This window comes from Toxotes jaculatrix, chromosome 24 (assembly GCF_017976425.1).
Source record: "Toxotes jaculatrix isolate fToxJac2 chromosome 24, fToxJac2.pri, whole genome shotgun sequence".
NCBI classification, from domain to species: domain Eukaryota; kingdom Metazoa; phylum Chordata; class Actinopteri; family Toxotidae; genus Toxotes; species Toxotes jaculatrix.
Genome location: NC_054417.1, coordinates 482,534 through 505,424, shown reverse-complemented (window position 1 = coordinate 505,424; position 22,891 = coordinate 482,534). Strand labels below are relative to the sequence as shown.

At 41.0% G+C, this 22,891-nt stretch overlaps 3 protein-coding genes across 3 annotated transcripts; all 3 read left to right on the top strand.

The window, feature by feature from the left end:
- Nucleotides 1-507: 507 nt before the first annotated feature.
- creg1 (cellular repressor of E1A-stimulated genes 1) lies at nt 508-3,556 on the top strand. Its single transcript, XM_041032018.1, has 5 exons — nt 508-815; nt 1,346-1,465; nt 1,559-1,672; nt 1,866-1,954; nt 2,150-3,556. Exons 1-4 carry the CDS (start codon nt 519-521, stop codon nt 1,950-1,952), a joined length of 618 nt encoding a protein of 205 aa, XP_040887952.1. The 5' UTR covers nt 508-518; the 3' UTR covers nt 1,953-1,954; nt 2,150-3,556.
- Nucleotides 3,557-4,062: 506 nt separating this feature from the next.
- Nucleotides 4,063-17,083, top strand: LOC121177711 (T-cell surface glycoprotein CD3 zeta chain-like). The gene is made up of 9 exons (XM_041032026.1): nt 4,063-4,190; nt 4,818-5,009; nt 14,204-14,301; nt 14,660-14,704; nt 14,949-15,011; nt 15,222-15,254; nt 15,385-15,438; nt 15,767-15,796; nt 15,917-17,083. The coding sequence occupies exons 2-9, from the start codon at nt 4,949-4,951 to the stop codon at nt 15,980-15,982; spliced, it is 450 nt and encodes a 149-aa protein (XP_040887960.1). The 5' UTR covers nt 4,063-4,190; nt 4,818-4,948; the 3' UTR covers nt 15,983-17,083.
- Nucleotides 17,084-17,838: 755 nt separating this feature from the next.
- dnajc27 (DnaJ (Hsp40) homolog, subfamily C, member 27) lies at nt 17,839-22,324 on the top strand. The gene is made up of 7 exons (XM_041032013.1): nt 17,839-18,227; nt 19,173-19,255; nt 19,442-19,511; nt 19,772-19,936; nt 20,082-20,204; nt 20,289-20,449; nt 20,739-22,324. Exons 1-7 carry the CDS (start codon nt 18,141-18,143, stop codon nt 20,869-20,871), a joined length of 822 nt encoding a protein of 273 aa, XP_040887947.1. The 5' UTR covers nt 17,839-18,140; the 3' UTR covers nt 20,872-22,324.
- The last annotated feature ends 567 nt before the right edge of the window (nt 22,325-22,891 follow it).

Below are 22,891 nucleotides of genomic sequence, written 5' to 3'. Positions count from 1 at the left end.
ACTCATACACTACACAAGGCTACGCTTTCTAAATAAAAGAGCAGAATTTGTGAAAATGCATTTTGGATGTTTTACTTTGAAAGATTGTAATGATGTGTCTGGTTTGATTAAGTTCGCTGTATTTTACTTTGCCAGAAATGTGACTTTTATTTTGAAATAGGAGTTCCAGCAACAATGCTTGTCATTGAAGCTTTTATTTCGACATGATGTATGCAAATCCGATGGGGCTGTTCGATGTTTTAATATAGTTTTATTTTACCAGCTGGCGCAAACCATTGCAAACGGCACTCACAGCAATCGCCGGTGCTTTTATTTGGAAATGCCAATGCGGACGTTGGCCAAATAGGACTTCCTGTTGGAACCGTCATTGTAGATTTTATTTTGAAATTCTAGTGGGACGTTGTAGCTGTCCGGTTGGCTTTTATCTTGAAACTCCAGACCGGATCTCCGAATGTTGTTTATATATCGGCTCCCTCCGCTCCGTCTCACCGACTGTCCTTCAAGCACCGAGTCCGATAATGAGCGCTGCTATGCGGGTTGCGTGTGTGCTCCTCCTCGGCCTCCTGTGGGCCTCCGTCTCCCTGTCCTCCTCTTGCCGGTTCCGGATCCCGCCTCACGACCAGGTGGCCCGGGTCGCGCGCTTCATCGCCCATCAGTGCGACTGGGCCTCCATGGCCACCATCTCCACCCACAAGCCGGTTGTGGGGCAGCCGTTTTCCAACGCCTTTTCTGTCAGCGACGGGCCGCATGGCTCCAGCTCCGGGGTGCCTTACATGTACCTGACCCGCATGGAGATCTCTGTGCAGGACCTGGAGGTAGGACACCTGTGTTCTGTTTATGCTGTTGTTTGTTTATCGTGGTATCATAAAGTATCTTGGAGTTCCTGTCAACTTCTCCATCTTACTTCTGTCATGTTTCACCACTCAGTGTGGTGAGTGATGGTGTTCAGTAGAGAAGTGGAAGTAACTCTGTAAGAAACATGCTGCACTTTAAAAAACAGTAAATAAAATCCCGCTGGTGAAAGTTACGAAAACGTGCGGCTTAAAATTTATGCAACTGCAGGGCTTCTACCATGACACAGCAGTTTTCACACTGAGTGACTCAGCAGTTTTGGAGTTAATGTCACATGTGTTTTTCTGTCACATGACTGCAGCTGCAGTGTTGAACTCAGCAGAAGCATATAGACATGAGGTGTATTAGCCTGTTAATGTAAAGACAGATGCTATCACAGGGTTCAAGGTTCAAGGGTCATTTTCTGTCAGATGTTTTCTATTTTAACAAACTAGAAATGGCAGAATTTTATAAAGTAAGTGTATGTCTTTCAAAAATGTGTGCCTCCCTGCAGGTGAACCCTGTGGCGTCTCTGTCCATGTCTCTGGCTCAGACTGATTACTGCAGACAGCAGGGCTTCGACCCTCAGAGTCCCCTCTGCGCCCACATCATCCTGTCTGGATCTGTCCTCGAGGTACAAATACACACTGTTTCCTGTTATCACCTGTGTGTCTAGGTGGGACAGTCTGAGCAGTCACGTGACCTTGCTCTCTCTCCTGTTGTCCAGGTGAATGGGACAGAGGCGGAGTTTGCGAAGAAAGCCTTGTTCAGTCGACACCCAGAGATGATCGACTGGCCGTCTGATCACAACTGGTTCTTCGCCAAGTTCAACATCACACAGGTACCACAGTACTGCTGCTAACATGCTGCTAACATACAGTAATGTGTGTAGTCCTGCAGTCTAACTGGATCAGATCCAACCAGAAAACAACAAATCAAACTTTTTTAAATTTTTAAAGCATTTAATCATATGTCAGCAGCCAATCAGAGCAGGAAGTCTCCTTGACATACCTGTCCCTTCCTCCATGTTTCAGGTGTGGGTGTTGGATTATTTTGGAGGGGTGAAGACTGTCACTCCAGAGGAGTACTTCCAGGCCTCACCGTACAGGAAGCACCACTGACGGTCAGTGCTGCTGGTTTCTCTTCCTAGATCAAGTCAAATTTATGAGACAGGAGGTACCACAAAGTTTTAGCTTACCCTGAGTATTTTTATTTTAACTATTCCAAACCTTCAGAGCCTTTCTTTTCTTTTTCTGCCTCTCACTCTTCATTTTCATAAACTGATGTGTCTTTGGTGAGACGATGTTTTTCTGTTCAGGAATTCAAACCTGTGACCTGGGAGATCTGCTGTAGGTTGTCGGTTTGAATCCCGCTTTCTTTCTACAAGACGACATCCTCATGTCGACTAACAGCTCTACATGAACTGCACTGAATGTGTACATTCAATTTTACAATTTTCTTTGATAAATCAAATTACACAACAGTTCATCAGATTTTCAGTTGCAGGCATTTTCATCACATTTCCTTTTATTCTCTACGTCCTCAGAATTATATTTCATATATTTCAGTTTGTTCTGGATTTTCATGTGTGATTCTATGTGTGAGAAACTGTTTGCTGTGTAGTTCTGCCTTAAATATGATGCCAGTTGCAGTATTGGAGTTTGACCACAGGAGGGAGCTGTCACACTGATAATACCACTAAGAAAAACAGAAGTGAATCAAACCTCAGGAACATTCAAAACCTAATTATATATTTTGATCATTTGAAGAGTAATTACAGTTTTTTCTTTTGTCTAAAATAAGTTTTAAAAAATTTAAAAACCAAATTATACTGATTCACTTTTAACTCCTTTCTATGTAACTATGAACTGAAGATAATAACATTTTGTAATGAGAGTAAGTGAATGAAAATCTCCACCTTTTTACATATTTAGATATACACATATGCAGCTCAACATACCAAACTCCATGGCATAAACCAAAGATTTAAGGCGTGTGATTTGATAGGATTTCCACGGGAAACTACAGGTTGTTTTTGTCTTTGCTGTGACAACAAATTGCACTTTATAATTTTATTACTTTGTCACAGACAGAATCAAAATGAATGTTTTTAAGTAGAAAGTGATTTTAAGTCGCAGGAGTCGATACACATGCAATACTTAAAGCCTCATTTTTAGTTAGGTAGAATACAATGTTTGTCTTTATCTCACCAAAAAACATTAGAAACAGTAAAGAACAATAAAAACAAACAACATATTCAAATATAGGTTCTTATTAGTGAATATTATTAATATTTTTTTCTAAACTTGTCAGACAGTGAGTTAAGAGTTTTTAGATTTATGTTTAATAAAATGACAGTGTTCAGTCATTACCACTGTCCCCTGCACTTTACTTCATGTTATGGCCAGAAAACTGATGTTAGTTTAAATAAAAACACTCAAAATCAGGCCCAAGTGATGGGCGGGGCATATCCACAGTGATGGGCGGGGCGGGGCTGATCCCCTGCCACTCATACAGTATCAATAACTTTGATTTCCGCTTCCAAAGTCGGCTGCATCGGCTGTTTGTGTGACGCCTTAAACATCATTTTACGCTCAAAGAACTTTTTCTGCTCCTTCATGCTGAAGGCAGACGCCTGCCTACATCCTAACTACAGGACTTTGCTGTGAGTGGTTTTTCTTAGAGAATGTTAATGGATGATTTGTATCAATAAAGTTTTATGTTACAAAAACACGTGGCTCCTTCTTTTCTGTTTTGTATTTATCTGTTTTAGATTTTCAGGAGCTGAGTTTTAACCCATGTTGATAAAACACATTTTATCTATGAACGGCGTACGACACATAACATACAGAACGTTTTTTGATATTTTCCAGCTTTGTGTGCAATGATGAATGTTTAAATTATTATTTAAAAAAATATTTTTAAATGTTTGTCAGTTTGAAAGTTCAGTTTTTAAACGGCAGTAATTTGTGTTGTGTAACGCACAGTAAGATTTGATCTGGTTGGAAACAGATGAAGGGATGCAGGTTATTTTACAACCATACAAGTTTAGAATTATGTTGGATTTGTGTTTGAGAGCATCAGTGGTAAAAGACCTGCTCTGCAGAGTGGAAAAAAAAGTTTCTGAAGCGTTTTGATAGAAAGTCACTTTAACGTGACCTAAATCCAGTGACACAGTTTGGTACTCAGCGCAGAGTCTTGTTTTATCTTGTCTTAATCTGTGTTTGTGTCTCTGAACATAATAACTGTGTTTTTGAGTCTCTGTTTTATTAGATTAAGACCAAGTCTCCGGGCGTGAAGGAGTCCCACAGGCCTCTGCTGCCTCTGCTACGCTGCCTTCACAAGACCAGGACACAAAGGTAAAGGAAATACTCAGATGCTTGACATGTGTAAAAGCTGGAATACTTTCTAACAAGTAAAGCTATAGTATAGTATTATTGACCATAAAGAAATTACTAATTTTGTGTAGCAGAAATTTGTTTCGTCTCCTTTTTAATGCCATGAATTGTCCTGAGACCATTCAGGTTTAACTTGCGACCCCTCTGAGGTCCTGACCCACAGTTTGGGTATCACTGTACCAGACCACATGACAGATATTCAATATTTCAAGTCAAGTCAAGACAATTTTTATGTAGTAGCCCAGAATCACAGATTGGCCTTACAGAGCTTTCGAGTGTGCACAGCATGCCGCCCTTTTTTCTCAGACTCTTCATTCGTTTGAGGAAAATCTTCATTTAAAAAAGAAAAAAACTGCAGAAATAAGAAGAGTACCAAAAAATACGAGTTCAAAGCCAAATTTTCTCCACAGCTAGGTACAGATTAAGATTTTCAAGATTTAGACTCTGCTCTATCCCTGCTGAAACATCAAAAAACAAACGAACAGGCATGAAAAACTGAATTTTTTTCCGTATGTTTGTACAAAGACTGTGTTCATGTGTGGGAGAAAGACTCATATACGTCAAAAATGTGTGTGTCACCTGGCACAGCAGCTCTTCACCACTTCCTGTTCCACTTAAAGACGAGAGAGGAAGGCAGAAGTTAGCTTCAGTTGTCTCACCTCGTCGCTGGTGACTGAAAGTTTGAAGAATAAAGACGTCTTCTGGGAAACCAGTTTGGAATGGAGCTCCAGACCTGGATATCTGGCCTGCTGGTCCTCGCCTCTCTGTTCCCCCCGGCAGGTAAAACTCATCAGACACACGTGAACCTTTCAACTGACCTGTAACAGCAAAAAAAAAACAAAAGAAAAGAAAAAAATCACTAGATGTAATGTGAATATGTGTTTTTTGTGGACGCTGGCAAAATGTTGACCTGTGAGCGTCTGTGTAAATATCTGTACGTCTTGTGTGGGAAAGCTGTAAAGGTTTCAGCAGCAGACAAGTGAAGAACAACAGGGACTGGCAGCCATGTTGGAGGGTCTGTTAGGTGTGTTTGTGTCTGTCTCGGTACTGGAACTTTTTCACACACGGTTCATGTTCGGCAGGTTTTTCTGAGGCAAACTCATCATTATCTTGATCTATCTGATCGACTTTGCATCTAGAAAATATAATCCCGTCTGCGACTTACACTAATTTTGGCAGCTGCCGTCGTTTTTCTGCCTGATTAATCAGTTTTTAGTCCCGTTCAGCGTCCGACCGCTCAGTGTGATATTTTATTTTCACCAGGCTTTGTTGTGCTGCTGATTTAGCTTCTGGTCTTTGAGCCAATCAGAAGCACGTGGAATACTGTAAAAGGTCAAATTGGGTGAAATGATGGTAAAAGTGCTTTGATGCTTTGATGAAAGACTGTTCTCCAACAGCTGTTTATCTGAACCTGGTCACCAGTTAAACCAGTATTTATGGCCAGCAGGACCAGTATAGGCTTCACCTCTGAAAGGAGAGAACTGGCCCACTGTGGAATTCAGGAGGCAGCTTTTAGCAGAAGGATGGGGTGTCCACACATTGAGCTAACGTTAGTCCTCAGCAGAGGACAGTTGTTGACATGCTGTGTGGATGGGAGAATCATGTGTTCCACACAGGTTCACCCTGCTGTCTGATCATGTGACCGGTCAGCCATCGTTAGATTGACTATGATACCGTTACTCCCAGTCTGCCCAGTCTGAGCCTGGGAAGATGTAGTGGTGGAGGAGGAGAGGGAGAGCAGCTGGGCCTGAGGACAAGAGAGGGGGACTGTCCCTGACCGAAGACAACCGAAACTCAGGTTTATAGACCACTACAGTCACTGCTTCGTCCCATCATGTTGGACTGAAGACAGACTGGACACCACAGTGACTCACTGTGTCCTCCTCAGGTTAAAAGTGGTATCATGAGACAGGCTGGAGCTAGCTGCTTAGCAAGCTAACTGCAGTAGCTGTGTCTAAAGCATCATTAGACCGGGCCGAGGTGAGGGAGCTGAGTATGAGTGGTGCAGATTAATGGAAGAGTGCAGCTCACATGAAGTCTGGAAAATTAAATTCCAGCTTTGACCAGTTTAAATCGTCAGGTTACACTTTAAACCATCAAAACCCCTTTTAAAGAGCAGTTTTGCTTCAATAAAACAGATAAAAGTTGAACAATGCACAGCAGCAGCAGCAGTCAGGACTCATCACGTCTGGAAACTGGGTGCAGATGATCGTAAATCATGGTTTCTAATTTTCTTGAATTGAATCGTAGTTGTAGAAATATTTCAACAGAGCGACAGAGGGAGAGCTCATGGCCACAACACGATCGCCTCCATTTTAGGAGCTGACGCAGCAGTGTCTCATCAAACGAAGGTTTAAACTACACATCTAAACTTCTACATTCAGGGATATTTATTTTTTATTTATGTGTTTGTTGGCCTCGTGTAAAATCCCTCACTTTCTGCCCTCTCTCTGTGAAGCAGCGGGTCTGATCAGATTACAGCCCCGGCCACTTTCAAATTTAGAGATCCTGGTTCTTATAATACAGAAGAAAAGCAAAGCAGAACAGACATTCAGAATAAAATGATCGTCAATAAGCTGATAATTATTTTAAAAAAAAGAAAAGAAGACGAATCTCTTGGTGCTAGATGAACAGAAAGTGCAGGAACCACTGAAAACACATCAGATTTTCTCTTTTTGGCTGATTTCTTTGACATTTGATGACAGAATGAAGCTTCTGCTTATAGCAGGCGTGCTGTTTAACACTTGTGGCTCCTGTGTTTCCTTAATAACTTCAGTTTCAACATTTCAAAGACGCCACCGAACACGTTAAACGATCAGTAATAGTTGACCAAAGCGTGTTCTTCATTAAATGCTTTAAATTCAGACAGTCAGGGTTGGTATCAGGGTTTTTAAGGCGTTTAGTCACAGTAACTCTGGTTATTACAGGATGAAAGAAACTAATGTTTGAAAAAAGACAGAAAAAAGAAATAAAATGGGACTACATAACATCGTTATCGTCCGAATACCAAACGGAGAGATGAGGCTTTTTGTTCTAGATACATATTCTAGACTTATAAAGTTTAGCAGACATGTTGAGCAGAGCGTATTAACTGTTCTCTCTCAGCGTGTCAAAGGATTGTTCACGTCCTTTGTATGAATGTGTGATAATACGTGAAAAATCAACGTTGGATCCACGTTATACAGCTTCTTTATTTTATTTATTCTTTAATCAAAGTGTTTTTAGCCCCACGTAAGTGTTACTTACACTCTCAGGTAAAATATAATATAAAATAAAAATAAAATAATATAAAATATAAAATAAAATAATATAAAATAAAATAATATAAAATAGGTCCTCTGGACACAAACTCTAACCATAGAATGAGCGTTTTCATTTTAGTTTCTCGGGCAGATTTGAAATGAAGGCTTTGTTTATGTCGTCCACACACAAAGATCATGTAGACTTTCATTTGCATGTGTTTCTCTCCTAGTTTAATAGATTTGAAGCGAGCTCAGTGTTAATTTAGGATTCAGGATTCATTCAAAGTTAAGATTATTTTCTGAGTGTGTAGCTTGCAGAGACAATATTAGTTCTCATAGATTAAAAATGGTGTTAACCTCAATTACATATGTTTTAACCCTTCGAATTTTCTTATTGCTGTCATATGTGTGAGGTATGGTAGTTACAGCTCTGCTGTGTAGCTGTTGTGTAGAAAATTAATTGACCACAAAGAATGAAACACCCCAATCCAGGAAGCAGCTCTGTGGTTTTTATCTGAGAGTCTTGAAGCTGAGCGTCTATCCCAAAGTGCTTCAGCTCGATGTGGTGATGATGTGACAGAGGCTGCTGCGGTGACCGAAAACAGGCTCCGTTTGAGATGCTGGTTTCAGTCCCTGTCTCAGAAATACCCTTCACACAGGCCGGTGAGGAGGACGCTTTTAAAAACGCTTTTAAAAACGCTTTTAAAAGAAAAGTGACAGAAAAACCAGGTGAAGAAATGTGATGTAGAAACTGAGGCTCCAGCAGAACGTTGTCAGCAGCGTTGAGTGAAGTCTGCTCTGAAGCCAACTGACGTTTGTTCTGTGTTCAGCCCGGCAGCCATCTTTGATCGAGATGTAAAAGATGGAGGGAAGAGAGTCATGATGAAATGAAAACACACCCGAAGGTGTAAAGAGGTGAAGCTCGGGGGCAGGAAAGGAGCAAAGAGAGGAGAGAAAAGAAAGAGAAGGCAGAGGTGAAGACACTGAGTGTGCACAGAGTGGTGAGGTGTCCTGGATTTAATCTCAGGTGTTCAGGAACAAACTGTCGACTCTGAAACCACAGCGACACATTTACAGCCTGAATGTTGATGCAACAACATGTTTCTTTAAGATCTTAAGGCGTAAAGAGGCAGACGTACGTTTTCCCTCAGCAGCCTTCGTGCGATCGTCAGATTAACTGTGTGCTAATCTTCAGTTACACAGCTCACTGCGACTCGAGGATAGTTCCTGTGAGATCTGTCCTCATGATAGTTTATACAGTGACCTTCAAGGTTCTGCTGATCAGAACATAAGAGCAGCTTTGGTACGTCAGTAGAAGACAGGACAGAACCAGGACTCAGCGTCTCTGGACACATTAATGTGTTTAGTTAGTAAAGTGTTGTTTTGTATTAATTATTAGAAATAAGCTAAAGATGTCGATGCTTTCGCTCCCACAGCTTCATGATGCTCTCACCTGCTGTTCACGTGTTGTAATCACAGCCAGGACACTGAGGACACTGTGTGTTAAACTGGAGTCTCCTCGCGTCTCGTGTCTGGACGGTGCTGCAGGTCACAGAATACAGTGTGACGGCGGCGGTGGGCTGAGGCCGAGCGCTCGTCCTGCTCTGGTTATCAACAACAACAACAATAAGTTATTACATCAGGTTTAACACGGTAACACGCTGTGGACAGTTTTATATGCAGAAAACTGTAACTGCGTGGTGGACGTCAGACCAGAGACCAGGTCCAGCTTCAGGTCCAGCTCCAGGTCCAGCTCCCTTTCTCTTTCCCAACCTGAACCAGGTTCTGTGAGAGTCTGAACAGAACCAGAACCAGTTTCATGATGCTGAGTCACTGCAGGTGGATGCTGAGCTGAACAACAGGTCGTCTGTGAAGGTTTTGCTGATATCTTCAGGATCAGTGTTATTTGTTATGAACATTACATGAATGGACATGGTCAGGTCACAGCTCAGTGTCCTGTGAGACCTGTTTGCTGCTGCTACAGAGACATGATTTCTCTGAGACACGCTCACACGCTGTGCGTTAACATGCAAATGGACAGAGCGCGCAGGCCCAGCCCGGCGCTCGGGCTGAGGACGCTCGGGTACCTGACATGGAGCTCAGATGTTTCTTCCCTGTAGAAAGTGGAGGGAAAAGCCCAGAATCAGGTTTAGGGTCAGGAGCCTCTCAGAAGGAGCAGTGAGAGGAACTGTCAGAGGAAATACAGCAGCCTGAGAGGCGCTCCACACCTTTCACCCCCTTTTTAAAGGCTTTCTGAGAAGGGGGAAATCATGAAGTGACACTTTGACTCTAAATATATCAGGTAACTTGTTGCCTGCTCTCTTATAAAAACCTTCTGCTTTAAGATGGTGCAGCAGGCTGAATAATTATTAAAGAGTTTGAGTTCTCAGTTTCACTCAGGAAGCTGAAGAACAAACTCTAAAATAAGCAGGTTAATGTTTCCGCTCGACCCTTTTAACCCGTTATACACAAACACAGCAGCAGTGGAAAATGAAAAATATTTATCTCATATTTCTGAATGAGTCGATTTAAAGAGTATGAAACACACACACACACACACTCCACCTAAAACACTGACGTCAGAGTAAAACTACTGTTTCCATCTGTCTGGTGGTTGGAGGTAACAGTAAATGTTGACATTTTACATTTCAGGACGGTGGTTCCAGTAATGTTTTAAAAAATGTTTAACGTATGAAGTTAGTGAACCGAAGCCTCGTGTTGTGGACGTTACCTTCGGTTCCCTGTGGATCAGCCGAGCCGCTGCCTGTGAACAGACTGGGACGTGGTTCAGGTTCACTTGTTAACTGCTTGTGTCAGAGAGACAGAAGCATGGGGTCGGACCCTGTGTCGGGATCAGGACGTCCCTACCTGCAGCTAACGATCATTTCCGTTATCAGTTAATCTGCCAAATACTTTTTTGATTAATCAGTTAATCGTTTGGTTCATAAAATGTCAGAAAATGGTGGAAAACAAGGACGTCTTCAGGTCTCAGCAGTCCAACAACCGGAGACGCTGTGTCTCATGGTGTGTTCAGGGACAGTGTGTTAAGTTTGTGATGGAAAACGAATGGAAAGCTGCGTCTGTCATTAGTTTGTGTCTGTGATGAGTCAGGACCAATTATGATGATGATGATGAAAACGTGATGAAGCTTTCCGCTGACGTCTCAGTTCCTGAAAAGAGCGAAGGCGTGCTCACCGTGGAGAGCTCTGGTTAGTTTGAGTCAGTTTAACTTCCACTGGATCAAACGTTGATTTGAATCCAGTTTCAGTGGAAACTGACTTACAGGCAGTAAACAGTGTCACATGACACGAACTCAGACGTCATGTGATTAGTTTGATATGAATCCAGACCATCACACAGCTCACAGTGCAGTTCCTGGACACAGTCCGGCTCAGTCCGGCTCAGCAGGCCTGCATCAGATCCTGACTTCATGACGGTTCTAATGTTCTGTTTGTTGAAACTGGAACATGCTGCTGTCACTTTGAGCTTGTTGTTGTTGTTGATGTCATGTGATGTCATTTAACTTTTACTATTATTGCCATTGTTACAACAACAATAACTGTTTACTGCCAGCAGTTTGTGTAGTAGTTCTTGGACTGTCCTCTCATGGTGGTTTGAGTGAGTACAGAGAGGAATCTTTGATCATTGATCAATCAATTAATTTTATTTATTTGTTTATTGAAAGTTATATAAGGAACAAACAGATGTTTAAGGTGAAAACACAGAGGAGAGTGTGTGTGTGTTAGTTTGTATGTGTGTGTGTCTGAGCGTGTGCACTGTAGGTAAGAAAGGAAATTAGTGTCTAAAAGTTCATGTGTTCATCGCTGCATTTCTTCGCCGAACGTTTATTCACAGTATTTCATCGTGTTCTCTCCTTCACTGAACATAAAGTCACTGCAGATGTCACATACATGTTGTGTAGTAAAAAAAAAAGTCACTGAGAATATTTTATAAAATATGAAACAGCAGAAAATGGAAAGACTAACGTGCTGCTGTACTGAACATGTGGAAGGAGCAGGCAGAGCTGGAGGAAATATTCTGATCCTGTTGATCCTGTTCAGTAAAAATAATAATATCACACAGTAAAAATACAGAAGTAAAAGTCACTGTTACTGATGTAAGCAGCGTTTTGATGCTGCCGCTGTTTAACTGCCTTATATTTACTGCTCGATGTTCAGCGTGCGTTTGGCCAGTTCAGTCCATCACTGTGCAGAAGCTTTAATGTTAGAAAAACACTTCTGGCTATAAGTTTCAGTTTTTAACTTGTGAACTTGTTTAGAAATAAAAAAAATAAAAATGAAGAACGTATTAGACCCATCGCTGCCCTGGAATCATCAAGGACTAAACTCGATGTGAGAAAATACTGAAAACAAACGGATCAAACGTGAAGGGTAAAGATTCAGATTCAGAGAACTTCACTGTCATTCACTTTTACGCTCAGGTACATTCGTATAAGGAACGAGATTTCGTTGCATCAGCTTGGAAAGATCACAGTAGTTTAGTGATATGGAAGAAAAACACAATAAGGTACAAAAAAAAATAAAATAAATTGCAGTAAAAATAAGGATAAAATAAAAAATAAAGTACAAATTATTTACAGCGTAAGTAAGTCTTATTGCAGCAACACTGTGCATACCTGGTAGTGAAGGTTGGTAGTGAACATAGGGAAGTAATATATACTATACTATACTATTTTCTATGGCATTATAATATAATCTACATAAACATTAATCTATATCAATCTATATATACATAAATTAGATTAAAAATATAATTGTATATGATTTTTATATTTATGTAATTATTTTAATATAAAAGTATAAATAGTTATTGTTATGGTATACGGTTTATACAGAATGTAATGTGAATGAATGAATGTCTGTAAATGCATGTAACAAACAGCACTGCTGTATTTTTTTTACATGTTTTGAAAAAATAAGGACTTGATTCTAAAATGAACGTAGCGCAGTAAAATGTGGTCTTGAAGTTGATTTCATATTTAAATTGTCTGGTACAGAAACATCCAAAATATAAAGTCGCCCAGTAATAAACTTTTAACACTGAAACTAAATAGTTAAATTCGGTCTGAAGTAATGAAGAAAAACAATCTTAAATTAGTACTTTTTTAAATCAAGTCTGGTACAGGTCTGTATGCACATGTGAAACAGAGCTGATCATCTGTATGTGAAACTTGCCCTGCTGTGTTTATCAGATTACATGCCCGCCTCAACCACACACACACACACTCACACACACTTCCTGTTCTGTTTATATTCGGTTCAGCATTTGTTATCTGAACAGATGTACCGCTTGATCTCCTGGTTCCGATTCAGACTGGCGATACTGAAGTGACCAAGAGAGTGGTTTAATCGCCGTTTCCATGACGACTTGAGAGCAAGGAAACTGATGTTGTGATATTTAGCGTGACTCGTACAGTCAGAGGAGACAGTGATAAAGATGGAGGGTTTAGGTTTGGTTTGTTCCTGTGGTTAAAACGCAGTGAAGAGAGGGAGAATGTTAAACTTAAACAGTAACCATCACGTTCTGACATTACAAATGTGTTGGTCCTCAGATGTTGAGTAGTGCCCAGTAAAACCAGTAAATGTCCGCCTTCCAGAAACTGGAACCAGAGAATAATTTGTCAGTCGACTTAACAAACAATCGTTTAAAAATGTTGTCACTCAGCTTTTACTAAAGAATAAAGTTTACTGACTGAAGCTCATTCAAACTGAAGCGCTGATGCATGTTCCCATCTTTACTTTGAGGATTACTGAGTGGACGCACTCAGGTAGAACTGGAACCAGGTTCTAGGTCCCTGAGCTCAGAAGAGAACCGCTGATAACCCATAAACCTGTAACCCTCTGTGAATCCGACTCCAGCTCCCACTCTTCCAGTCCAACACATTTACACCTGAGCACAGACTTCCACTGACGGCTGAATGCAGAAACAGTTGATCGTCAGTGTCGTCGGTCTCAGTGGAAGCTTTGACAGCTCCAGCAGAGTTTAAATAAAGTTTCTGTGAGTTTGAATCAGATTTGACAGAACGTTGACCAGGGTCACTGGGACCACTTTAAATGTTCTCTGAGGTTTTCTGAGGTGAGGCAAGACGACTGTTCTACTGACACACACACACACACATATACACACACCCACGCTGAACCACACATGAACACACACCTGTCTGTTAATGGAGCCACAGTGAGCACTCAGCAGCAGCTGAGGAAACCACTGAGCTACATCACACATTCACACACTGCAGAAACACAACTGTACGCACACAGAGACGGAAACTCGCACAAAGATTTTATTTATCTTTCACAGTTTATACAACAAAGACCCACAATCCTAACGACACACACACACACACGCACACACAAAACAAACCAGCTCACCCAGTCCTTATCAGGGGCCTGGATCACGAGGAGAGTCCAGCACAGTCTGGCTCTCTGTGAGTTTTCAGCTGGTCCTGTTGAACTCCAGCTGCAGGTGAAAGAGGTGGAGTTTCACTGAAGGAAAAGGTGGAGCCTGCAGGTAAATTCAGAGAATTCACAGAATCATAGAAGAAGAAGAAGAAGAAGCTGCAGAAATGCTAGAAATAAGTGAAGCTGTAGATGTAGAGAGAGGAGAAAGAGTCACTGTTCTCTGCAGAGCGGTGATGCCCGATGAGCTCTGTCTGTCTGTCTGTCTGTCATTGTATATAAGTGTCTGATCTCTGACCTCTGACCTCCACAGAGGCGTTGGCGTTGTACGAACCTCAGCTCTGTTACATCCTGGACGGCTTCCTCGGCCTGTACGGGCTCATCATCACCGGCATGTTCATCAGGGAGCGGGTCTGTTCACACACTCTCAGCACACTCCTTTAAAATAAAGTACATAAAGACATGAGGAGCCTGCTCCAGCCTGAAACTGCATCTGTCATTTAACACCTGCAGCAAACATTAAAGTGTAATAGAGACAGAAGAATCATTACTGCAGAACTTCATTGAGAATCCTGCTTTTTTTAAGTTTCCTTCAGTATTACAGTGATACAGTGGGCAGTGTCTGTACATCTGTGGCTTCACTGCAAACAGGTGCTGATCACAGCTGATTCAGCTGCTGTTAATGAGACAGAGGGCTGAAATGGAATCAGATATAAGCCAAGGGAAAACGTGTCTGTGCTTTCTAACCACAATTAACCTTTTTCTGTAGTTCTTCAAAACCAGAGAGAAGGGAACGGAGGAGAGTATCTACTCTGTGAGTCACAACGACATCCACACCAACACCACACACACAAAGAACCTTTGGTTCCACTTTCTGTTTCATCTCCTCATGTTCCACTGATCTTTAGCTTTAATCATCTTTGTTGTTATTTGCAGGACAGAGTGTGAAAAGTCTTAAAAAGTTTTGATTCATTTTGATAAACTAAACTATTAATGAGAAAAGACCCTGAGATCATGCTGATAATCTGGATCGTGAAGTGTTTGTTGTGTGTGTTTAGGATCTGCAGGGTCAGGACACCGGTGGGTACGCCCCTCTGATGAGAGACGCTGAGAGAGGACGAGTGAGTCTTCCTCTGCTTATATCCCATCACATGATTCATCTGTATTTGCTTTTTAAATCCAAGTGAATCATAGAAAAACTAGAAATGTTTCCAGGTTCTCACACAGAATGAGAAACAGTCGACAACAGAGTCTGTTTCTTTTAGAACCTTATTTATTAGAACAATAAGCCTCTTCAACTCATTCCACTCTGTTCCTCTGTGTTCTTACAGAACCGCAGGACGCCTGAGGAACCTACCTACACGGTAACAGATCATCATTTTATACATGTTTGCTTCACTGACGGTTAATTCATCTGTTTATGAGATTTCTTGGATAACATCCTGTTAATCTTTATATATCACAGAAGGTCTGACTTTCTTTTTTTATATCCAGGGCTTGACCAAACGTACGGATGGAGAATATAAGGAGCTTCCTGTTAAAAGAGAGGTGAGTGCATCAGTTTTAATCTTTACAATAATTATTCAACGTATGGAATCAGTCGAATCACTGACTGAAGTAAGAGCAGAAACATTATACTGCAGAGTGAAAGTACGGTCTGTGTTTCTGTTCATGTTACTGCATCATTATTATTGAAGCATGATCAGTATTTTAATGCAGTGAAGCTAATTTCAAAGCAACTTCATTTCCTGTTCATTTATTTAAATCTATAACAATGAATCACGTTTCAAATAAAAATCTTAATAGCATGTTTTTTTATCCATTTGAACTATTCAACCATTAAAGTTTCTCATTTTTGATTTTTTTTCTTCTGCAGCGTCAGAGAAAGAACGAGCAGGTTTATCAGGTGAGTGGAAAATATGGACCTGCAGGAAGCACTGCTGCGTTTACTGTAACTCACAAACTTCACATGGTAACGACTGATTAATTGATTGATTGATTATTAAACCGTTTTCCGCCTCTTCAGGGTCTGAGCTCGGCCACCAGAGACACCTACGACTCTCTCCAGATGCAGCAGCTTCCTGCTCGCTAACTCCATCTAAATGTGGTGATCACGAATCTTTTCGCCTCCGTCGCCTCACTTCCTGTCAGCCTCGACACACAAACGTCTGTTTCTGGACAAAATATTTAGCGTCACAACAGCATCACAACAACAGTTTGACTTTAATGAATTTAGGTTCATTTTTTACAACAGCTCATCATGTGGAAGGTCTGACTGTTGTTCTGTTGATTTGAATTCGATGTTTGAGCCTTTAATATCTCACCACAGCCCTGTTTCAAAGTTTTACTATTTTGACTTGACTTCTGGGCTCTGAGGTGGTGAGGCCTGTGCTGGACTGCCTTCATGTGAACAGAAAAATTTCCTTCCCACGTTGTTTCATTTGAGGGATTTCCTGAGCCCTGAGGAGGTAAAAGTTTCCAGTGATCCACACAAAAATGAGAGAAACGTCTGAAACAGTTTTACTGTTGTCTGAGAATCACCAGTAACAGGAGATGTTTACGTCTGTTTTTGAAATTCTGTCTTAAAATGCTTAAAAAAACGCAGCTGGTTTAAAGTGAGGGAAAAGCAGAGTTTGGTTGATACCTGAGGGATTAACGTTCATTGTTCTGTACAAATGTAAAATAAAAGGACACCGAGGAAACGCAGATACAGCATCGTGTAAAGACGGCAGTGTTTGATGCATCACTGGTTTATAAATCTGTTTTTTACATTTATCTTAAGCTCCTTGTTCAGTTCAGACATTGGGTGCGAGGCAGAGTACACCTGGACAGGTCAGCAGTCTGTCACAGAGCTGACACACAGAGACCAAACCACTCACATTCACAGGTAACTGAGAGTCTCCAGTTCACCTGCAGGTCTTTGGACTGTGGGAGGAAGCTGGAGTTGGGATAAAGTTGATGAAACAAAATGAATTGAGTTACAATGAACTGTTATACTGAGCTTTGAGTTTTAAACATTTCATTTTATCTGCATTTATTCATATGATTTTTCCGTAGTGTACAACGTATTTATGTAATAATGAACCTTTGGGCCTCCTGACATTAGACAGTTAAAAAAAAAACCTGGCATATTGCATCTTTAAGTTTTCTTTTCCTCGTTCTTTAAAAGTTCTGTTTTCTCTTTTCCCTTTTTGCTGTCAGGTGCTTTGTTTTTATGATAATGCTCATAAGAAATAGTCATTTCACCAAAGTCTCTGCTGATCTTTTCTTTGTAAAATCAACTTTGTTCTCGTGTCAGTTTTCATTGGACACAGTAGGTGTTTATTCTGAAAGTGCACCACTCGTCTGTTTTGTTCTGATATTTTCCTGAGAATTTGTGCTGTAATGACAGTGATGTTGCTGAGATGTTTGTGTGTGAATATTTTGCTTTTAGAGTCGTGCTAATGATTACTGTGTAAAAGCCAATCTGACCAAAATAAAATGTATTATAAAAAAGAAAGAGAGCCTGCAGCCTCTTCCACCTGGTGGACAAACACAAAACTACTTGTTTTAAGGTTTGACGCACAAACATTTCACGATACATAACAAACCTACTGTTTAATGCTTCTTAATCGATTTGTAAAATATTTCAGATTATAGTGTAATCTAAGTTGTAGACTCTTTAAAATCGAAATTATTTTTTGGCTTTTCAAATGAATGGATAAATTAGGTCTCTGGACACCACACAAAACACCCTGGTGTAGATTCAAGAGTTTTAAGGGTAAATTAAGTTTTAATTAAGCGCATTCTGGAGGGTTTGTGTCATATTTTGTATACAGTATATATTGTTATCAGTAGGAAGTGGTATTTTGTAATAATCTGATTTTTTTCACAGAATCCAGTAATACTGTTTTATTTTGAAAGAAAGAGCGGAAGTCGCTTGTTTCCATCACAGCGGCTAACTTGGCACGAGTTCCAAGCAGCTGGTTATAATTTAGGCTATGAGGCTAGCAGGCCCGCTGTGTCTCTGCTGTGTATCACAGTGGCAGCTGAACCAAAACATTAGCTCTAATGCTAAAGTTAAACAATGCCGTGTCATTAATTAGTCTGATAATAAGTCAGCTTTAGAGCCGCGCTAACAACTAGCCAGTTTGCTAACGGCTGGTTTGCCCTGTTAGCCGCGCCCCCAACAACAGCAGCAGCTGCACTGAATTCCTGCGTTTCCTCGTTAGCAGTCCGCACGGAAAAACGGCACTTTAGAGGAAATTCAAATGGAGACAAACGCACCGAAAAGACGAGATAACAAGAAATCATTGCGTGTGAAGGTAATAAGCCTCGGAAATGCCGAGGTCGGAAAGGTAAGAGACCACTAGTTTATTTTACACCGTACGCCATAATGAAATCTGGTATAAATTAGCGATGAGATGCCAGTAGCAGCGATAAACCATAAAACTAACCTCCTGTTTAGATTGATCTCACAAAATAATATTTAAACTGGTTTTAAAAATGCGGTTAACCTTTAATAATAAACCTTCGTTTTGCTATTGATATCAGGTGTATGAATGTTGGCTCTAAGTCATGCTGTTCATTCTAACGCCAGACGCCTTATAAAAATCAGTTACTTTCATGCGTCCTTGCTTACAGCACCAAATTCTTACAATGCACAGCCTCCAGGAATATTTGTTTAAAAAGTGTGCCACCTTCAGTAAAATTCGGCCTCCATTTTTTTCTTACTAATATTAAGCAATGAAGTTTCTTGTTAAAGTGTTTTTGGCAGCCCTCATCAGCAGTAAATGGCAACAGCCGTGAACCTGTAAGACAGGGGTGTCAAACTGTTCCACAAAGGGCCGGTGTGGCTGCAGGTTTTTGTTCCAACCAATGAAGAGCACACAGTTTGACCAATCAACTGTCTGAAGACTGAGATCAGTTGATTAAATGAGTCAAGTCTGGTGTGCTGCTGCTTGGTTGGAACAAAAACCTGCAGCCACACCGTCCCTTTGTGGAACAGGTTTGACACCTCTGCTGTAAGACATGTTGGTATTGTAATGAATTGATGTCACCTTCATGGATAATACATATGCCGAATTAACCAAAGGAGTGTAATGATTGTTAAATAATCAGGTAATGTTTCTCACCTTTGTGCTTTTGCCACTTTTCAAGTTGTCTGAAAATTGAAGGCATCATCTGTGAAATTTCGGGACAATGTTCACATCAATCAAGACTGACAACTTTATGTGAACCAGGAAGTGAAAGGAGTCTGGCTTGAAAGATGCTGTCACTCATAAATGTATTTTCCTCCATAGAGCTGCATCATCAAACGCTACTGTGAGAAGAGGTTTGTTCCCAAGTATTTGGCCACTATTGGTATTGACTATGGAGTCACCAAGTAAGTTCATGCACTGAGTAACTAACCTATTACTTTATGTTTGTTATATAATGATTAATCCTTGGACTGTACCACTGGTACTCTATGTATTTTATGTTAATCTAGCTTTAGTGCTTTTTGTATGCAGGATTTATCTTTCGAACTATGTAGCATGTGTTATAATCTGAGTAATGTGTGTGTTGTCAGAGTGCAGGTTCGTGACAGAGAAATCAAAGTGAACATCTTTGACATGGCCGGACATCCTTTCTTTTATGAAGTGAGTCAGAAAACGTTTTATGAAAACTTTATTTTACCTTTAACAAAGTTTCTGTATTTTTCAGTCTTGTATTTCTGCTTCAGGACAAACAAAACAAAAGCAGCTTCAAGTGAAAGAAATCTCAGGAGATAAAATCATCACAGAGAAATTATGTCAGAGGTCATGGATTTTATTGAGTTGTAATGTGGGAAACCTGCCAGCTGATGGCACTGTTGAGCCACAGAAACGATCTTTGTCCTCCACCTCCCCTCGTTGTTCAGGTGCGTAATGAGTTCTATAAGGACAGTCAGGGGGTGCTGCTGGTTTATGACGTCGGCCTCAGGGAGAGTTTCGACGCCCTCGACAGCTGGCTGGGGGAGATGAAACAGGAAATGGGCTCTCAGGCTAACATGGACAGCATCGTGTTCGTCGTCTGTGCCAACAAGGTTGGACTTTTAAACTCATATTTCAACACATCATTTTGAAACGCAAAGGAAAAGTGAATTAACTTTTTCTGAATAAACCTCTGTCCTGACACAGACACTGATTCATGTATGAGACTACACAATCAGTCCCTGTCCATCTGTGCAGGTGGACCTGACGAAGCGGCGGGTGGTGGACGAGGGGGAGGGCCGTCTGTGGGCGGAGTCCAGAGGGTTTCATTACTTTGAGACGTCGGCACAAAGTGGAGAAGGCATCAACGAGATGTTCCAGGTTTGTACGTAGACACATGTAAAGTCACGTGGTTGTTGTTTTTGTAAAACACATAAAGAGCATCGTATGCATGTGTTCGTTCAGGCGTTCTTCTCCTCCATCACCGACATGTGTGAAAATGGCGGAAAGCGTCCGGTGTCTGAGGTCAGCGTCGGCTTCACCAAAGAGCAGGCCGACACCATCCGACGCATCCGAAACAGCAAGGACTCTTGGGATATGTTGGGTGTGAAACCCGGGGCCACGCGGTGAGTAGACGCTGTCCTTCTGTGTGAATGTCTCATGTGGATCCTGTTGTTTCGGGTTCCTGCCCGGAGCAGATCCCACAGCGACACACTGACTCACACTCGACTGTGTCCAGCCTCTGAGGCTCAGAGAAGACGTCCTCTGTCCTGCGAGCCACCCGCTCAGGCTGGGCGTGGCTTTCACTGGGTTGTTGTGTTAATGTTTATAGCTGATCAAATCAAATGATGCAGATGAATTCATCTTTCTTACTGGTGGTGTATCTAACACTGGTTCCTGCCCCGCTGTTTCCAGGGAGGAGGTGAACAAGGCGTACCGGAAGCTGGCGGTCCTGCTGCACCCGGACAAATGCGTCGCCCCCGGCAGCGAAGACGCCTTCAAGGCCGTGGTGAACGCCCGCACCTCACTGCTGAAGAACATTAAATAACACACAAACACACACCTGACAGCTCTCGTAGAGATCGGACCTCTTTTCACTCAGACGTGGACTGAAGACTCGCACACAGCCGCACGAACAGTGTTTATTTATTGGATATTTATTTAGTGTCTTTTGTGCCATGTTGCTGTTTGCCAACATAACGTCTGGTTTCTGACCAGTTTTAACTTATTTACTACATTTTGTCTCTACAGTGGTGTGTGTGTGTGTGTGTGTGTGTGTGTGTGTGTGTGTGTGTGTGTGTGTGTGTGTGTGTGTGTGTGTGTGTGTGTGTGTGTGGAAGATGATGAGGGCCACATGGGAAAATAAAATGGAGGATTAGAAAAGTCTTTGTTGCTCAGAGAATTGCGTTTGAAGTCAAAGTCAGATTATTTTAGTCTACGTTTCACATCTGCGATGTCATGTCAGAAAGTTTCCGCACCTTTAACTCAGAACTTTGAGTTTAGAATCCAAACTGTTAAGACTTTTATCATTTTTCCTTTTTTCTGATTAATCTCAGACGGTTTTCTTTCTCATGGCCTTCATCCTCTTCCTCATGTTGGCGAGTGGTTTTGAGGTCAGTGTGTTTGTCACGCCTGGGTTAACATCTTCCTGTTGAAGTTGATGACATTAGCAGAGCGGCAGGTCAAAGGTCAGCGCTAACTTGATTTGATAGTGAAACACATTCAGATGTTCCGTGTGTTATTTAAGAAAAACAGATTCAGTCAGAAAAGTTACAAACCAGTATAAAAGTCCATTAATTCTTATTAACCGTGACTTTTATTCTGGAGGAAAAACACTTCACAGCCTTTAGAGTTTAGTTTCATTCCTAAAGCGACAGATCATCAGACCTGTGTTTAAAGCCTCGCTGCCAAACGTGTGGAATGAAAATGCATGTTGGATATTAAAAATCCTTTTATACTTTCCACGTAGCCAAACCTGACAACTCCTCGCCTCAAACGGCCCCATACAAACACTGTCTGCTACTGATGACATCACCAGCTCCGGGCTGGTGATTGGTCGATGCAGCATGACGTCAGAAATGCCAAACCAGTCTGAAACCAGGAGGTCTGAACTCATTTGTTCCCTGAAAATGCTTAATGTTCAAATCTCGTCATTAGTTCCACACGTTGCTCAGTTTATTCCCTGAGACTGGACGAAGCAGACGAGGGTCACACAGTGACAGGGACTTTACCTGGACACAGACGTTTACATGATGATGATGATGATGATGATGATGGGATGTGTTTTCATTAGGACTTTGAAGTGAAAGAAAGACTTGTGTCCGTTTACTGACTTTTTGCCACGTCTGTCCGTCTGTGACTGAAATAGAAGCATCTGGTTAAAGCAGGAAAAAGCTTTTCATGCTGTAAAGAACTGACAGAGCTCGGACATGTTGTCATAGTTTTATATTTTTACATACGTGTATCCACAGGAATGAATAAACACACACACTGAGCTTCCACGTGTTGCTTTAATGTATTTTATTTCTGTGATTGTCAGTTTTTCAGAGTGTTTCCATCTCTTGTTGTTCTCTGGGTGTGTGTTGTTAGCACTTATTCCAGCTAAAGACCACATTTCCCATCAGCCCTCTCACTTCTTTCTTCATATTTCCCGATGTCAGTAATATAATGTGCTGTTGATAAATTAATAACATTTTGTATTTAAAAAAAAATCCAAAATAGATGAAATAAAAACATGAAATTAAAAAGAAATAAAACAACAATAATTAAATGCATAAGAAACCAAATTCTATTAAATTTGAAAATGAATGGGAAATAAGAAATAAGGTAATAAAATCATTTGGAAACAAATACAGTTAATTTTTAAACCAAATTAAATGAAATAAATTTATGACAAAAACCAACAAGTGGAAACAGAGTGTTTTAGACGTGAAGCTTCAGCCAATCACACGTGTGATTTAAACGTGTTGTCTGTGTGTATCGGTGTGTTCTGTGTTCTAACCACATATTATTCATTTTGTATGATGAAACACACGTTCTGTTCTACCATATAGTTTTTGAAATAATAA

Bases quoted from the DNA above. Each gene is read 5' to 3' on its own strand.
- creg1 (XM_041032018.1), top strand. From the start codon at position 519: ATGAGCGCTGCTATGCGGGTTGCGTGTGTGCTCCTCCTCGGCCTCCTG. The intron at 816-1,345 runs GTAGGACACCTG...GCCTCCCTGCAG, and splicing joins TCTCTGTGCAGGACCTGGAG to GTGAACCCTGTGGCGTCTCT. The intron at 1,673-1,865 runs GTACCACAGTAC...TCCATGTTTCAG, and splicing joins CCAAGTTCAACATCACACAG to GTGTGGGTGTTGGATTATTT.
- LOC121177711 (XM_041032026.1), top strand. From the start codon at position 4,949: ATGGAGCTCCAGACCTGGATATCTGGCCTGCTGGTCCTCGCCTCTCTG. The intron at 14,705-14,948 runs GTGAGTCACAAC...GTGTGTGTTTAG, and splicing joins CGGAGGAGAGTATCTACTCT to GATCTGCAGGGTCAGGACAC. The intron at 15,255-15,384 runs GTAACAGATCAT...TTTTATATCCAG, and splicing joins CTGAGGAACCTACCTACACG to GGCTTGACCAAACGTACGGA.
- dnajc27 (XM_041032013.1), top strand. From the start codon at position 18,141: ATGGAGACAAACGCACCGAAAAGACGAGATAACAAGAAATCATTGCGT. The intron at 20,205-20,288 runs GTTTGTACGTAG...GTGTTCGTTCAG, and splicing joins GCATCAACGAGATGTTCCAG to GCGTTCTTCTCCTCCATCAC. The intron at 20,450-20,738 runs GTGAGTAGACGC...CGCTGTTTCCAG, and splicing joins GTGAAACCCGGGGCCACGCG to GGAGGAGGTGAACAAGGCGT.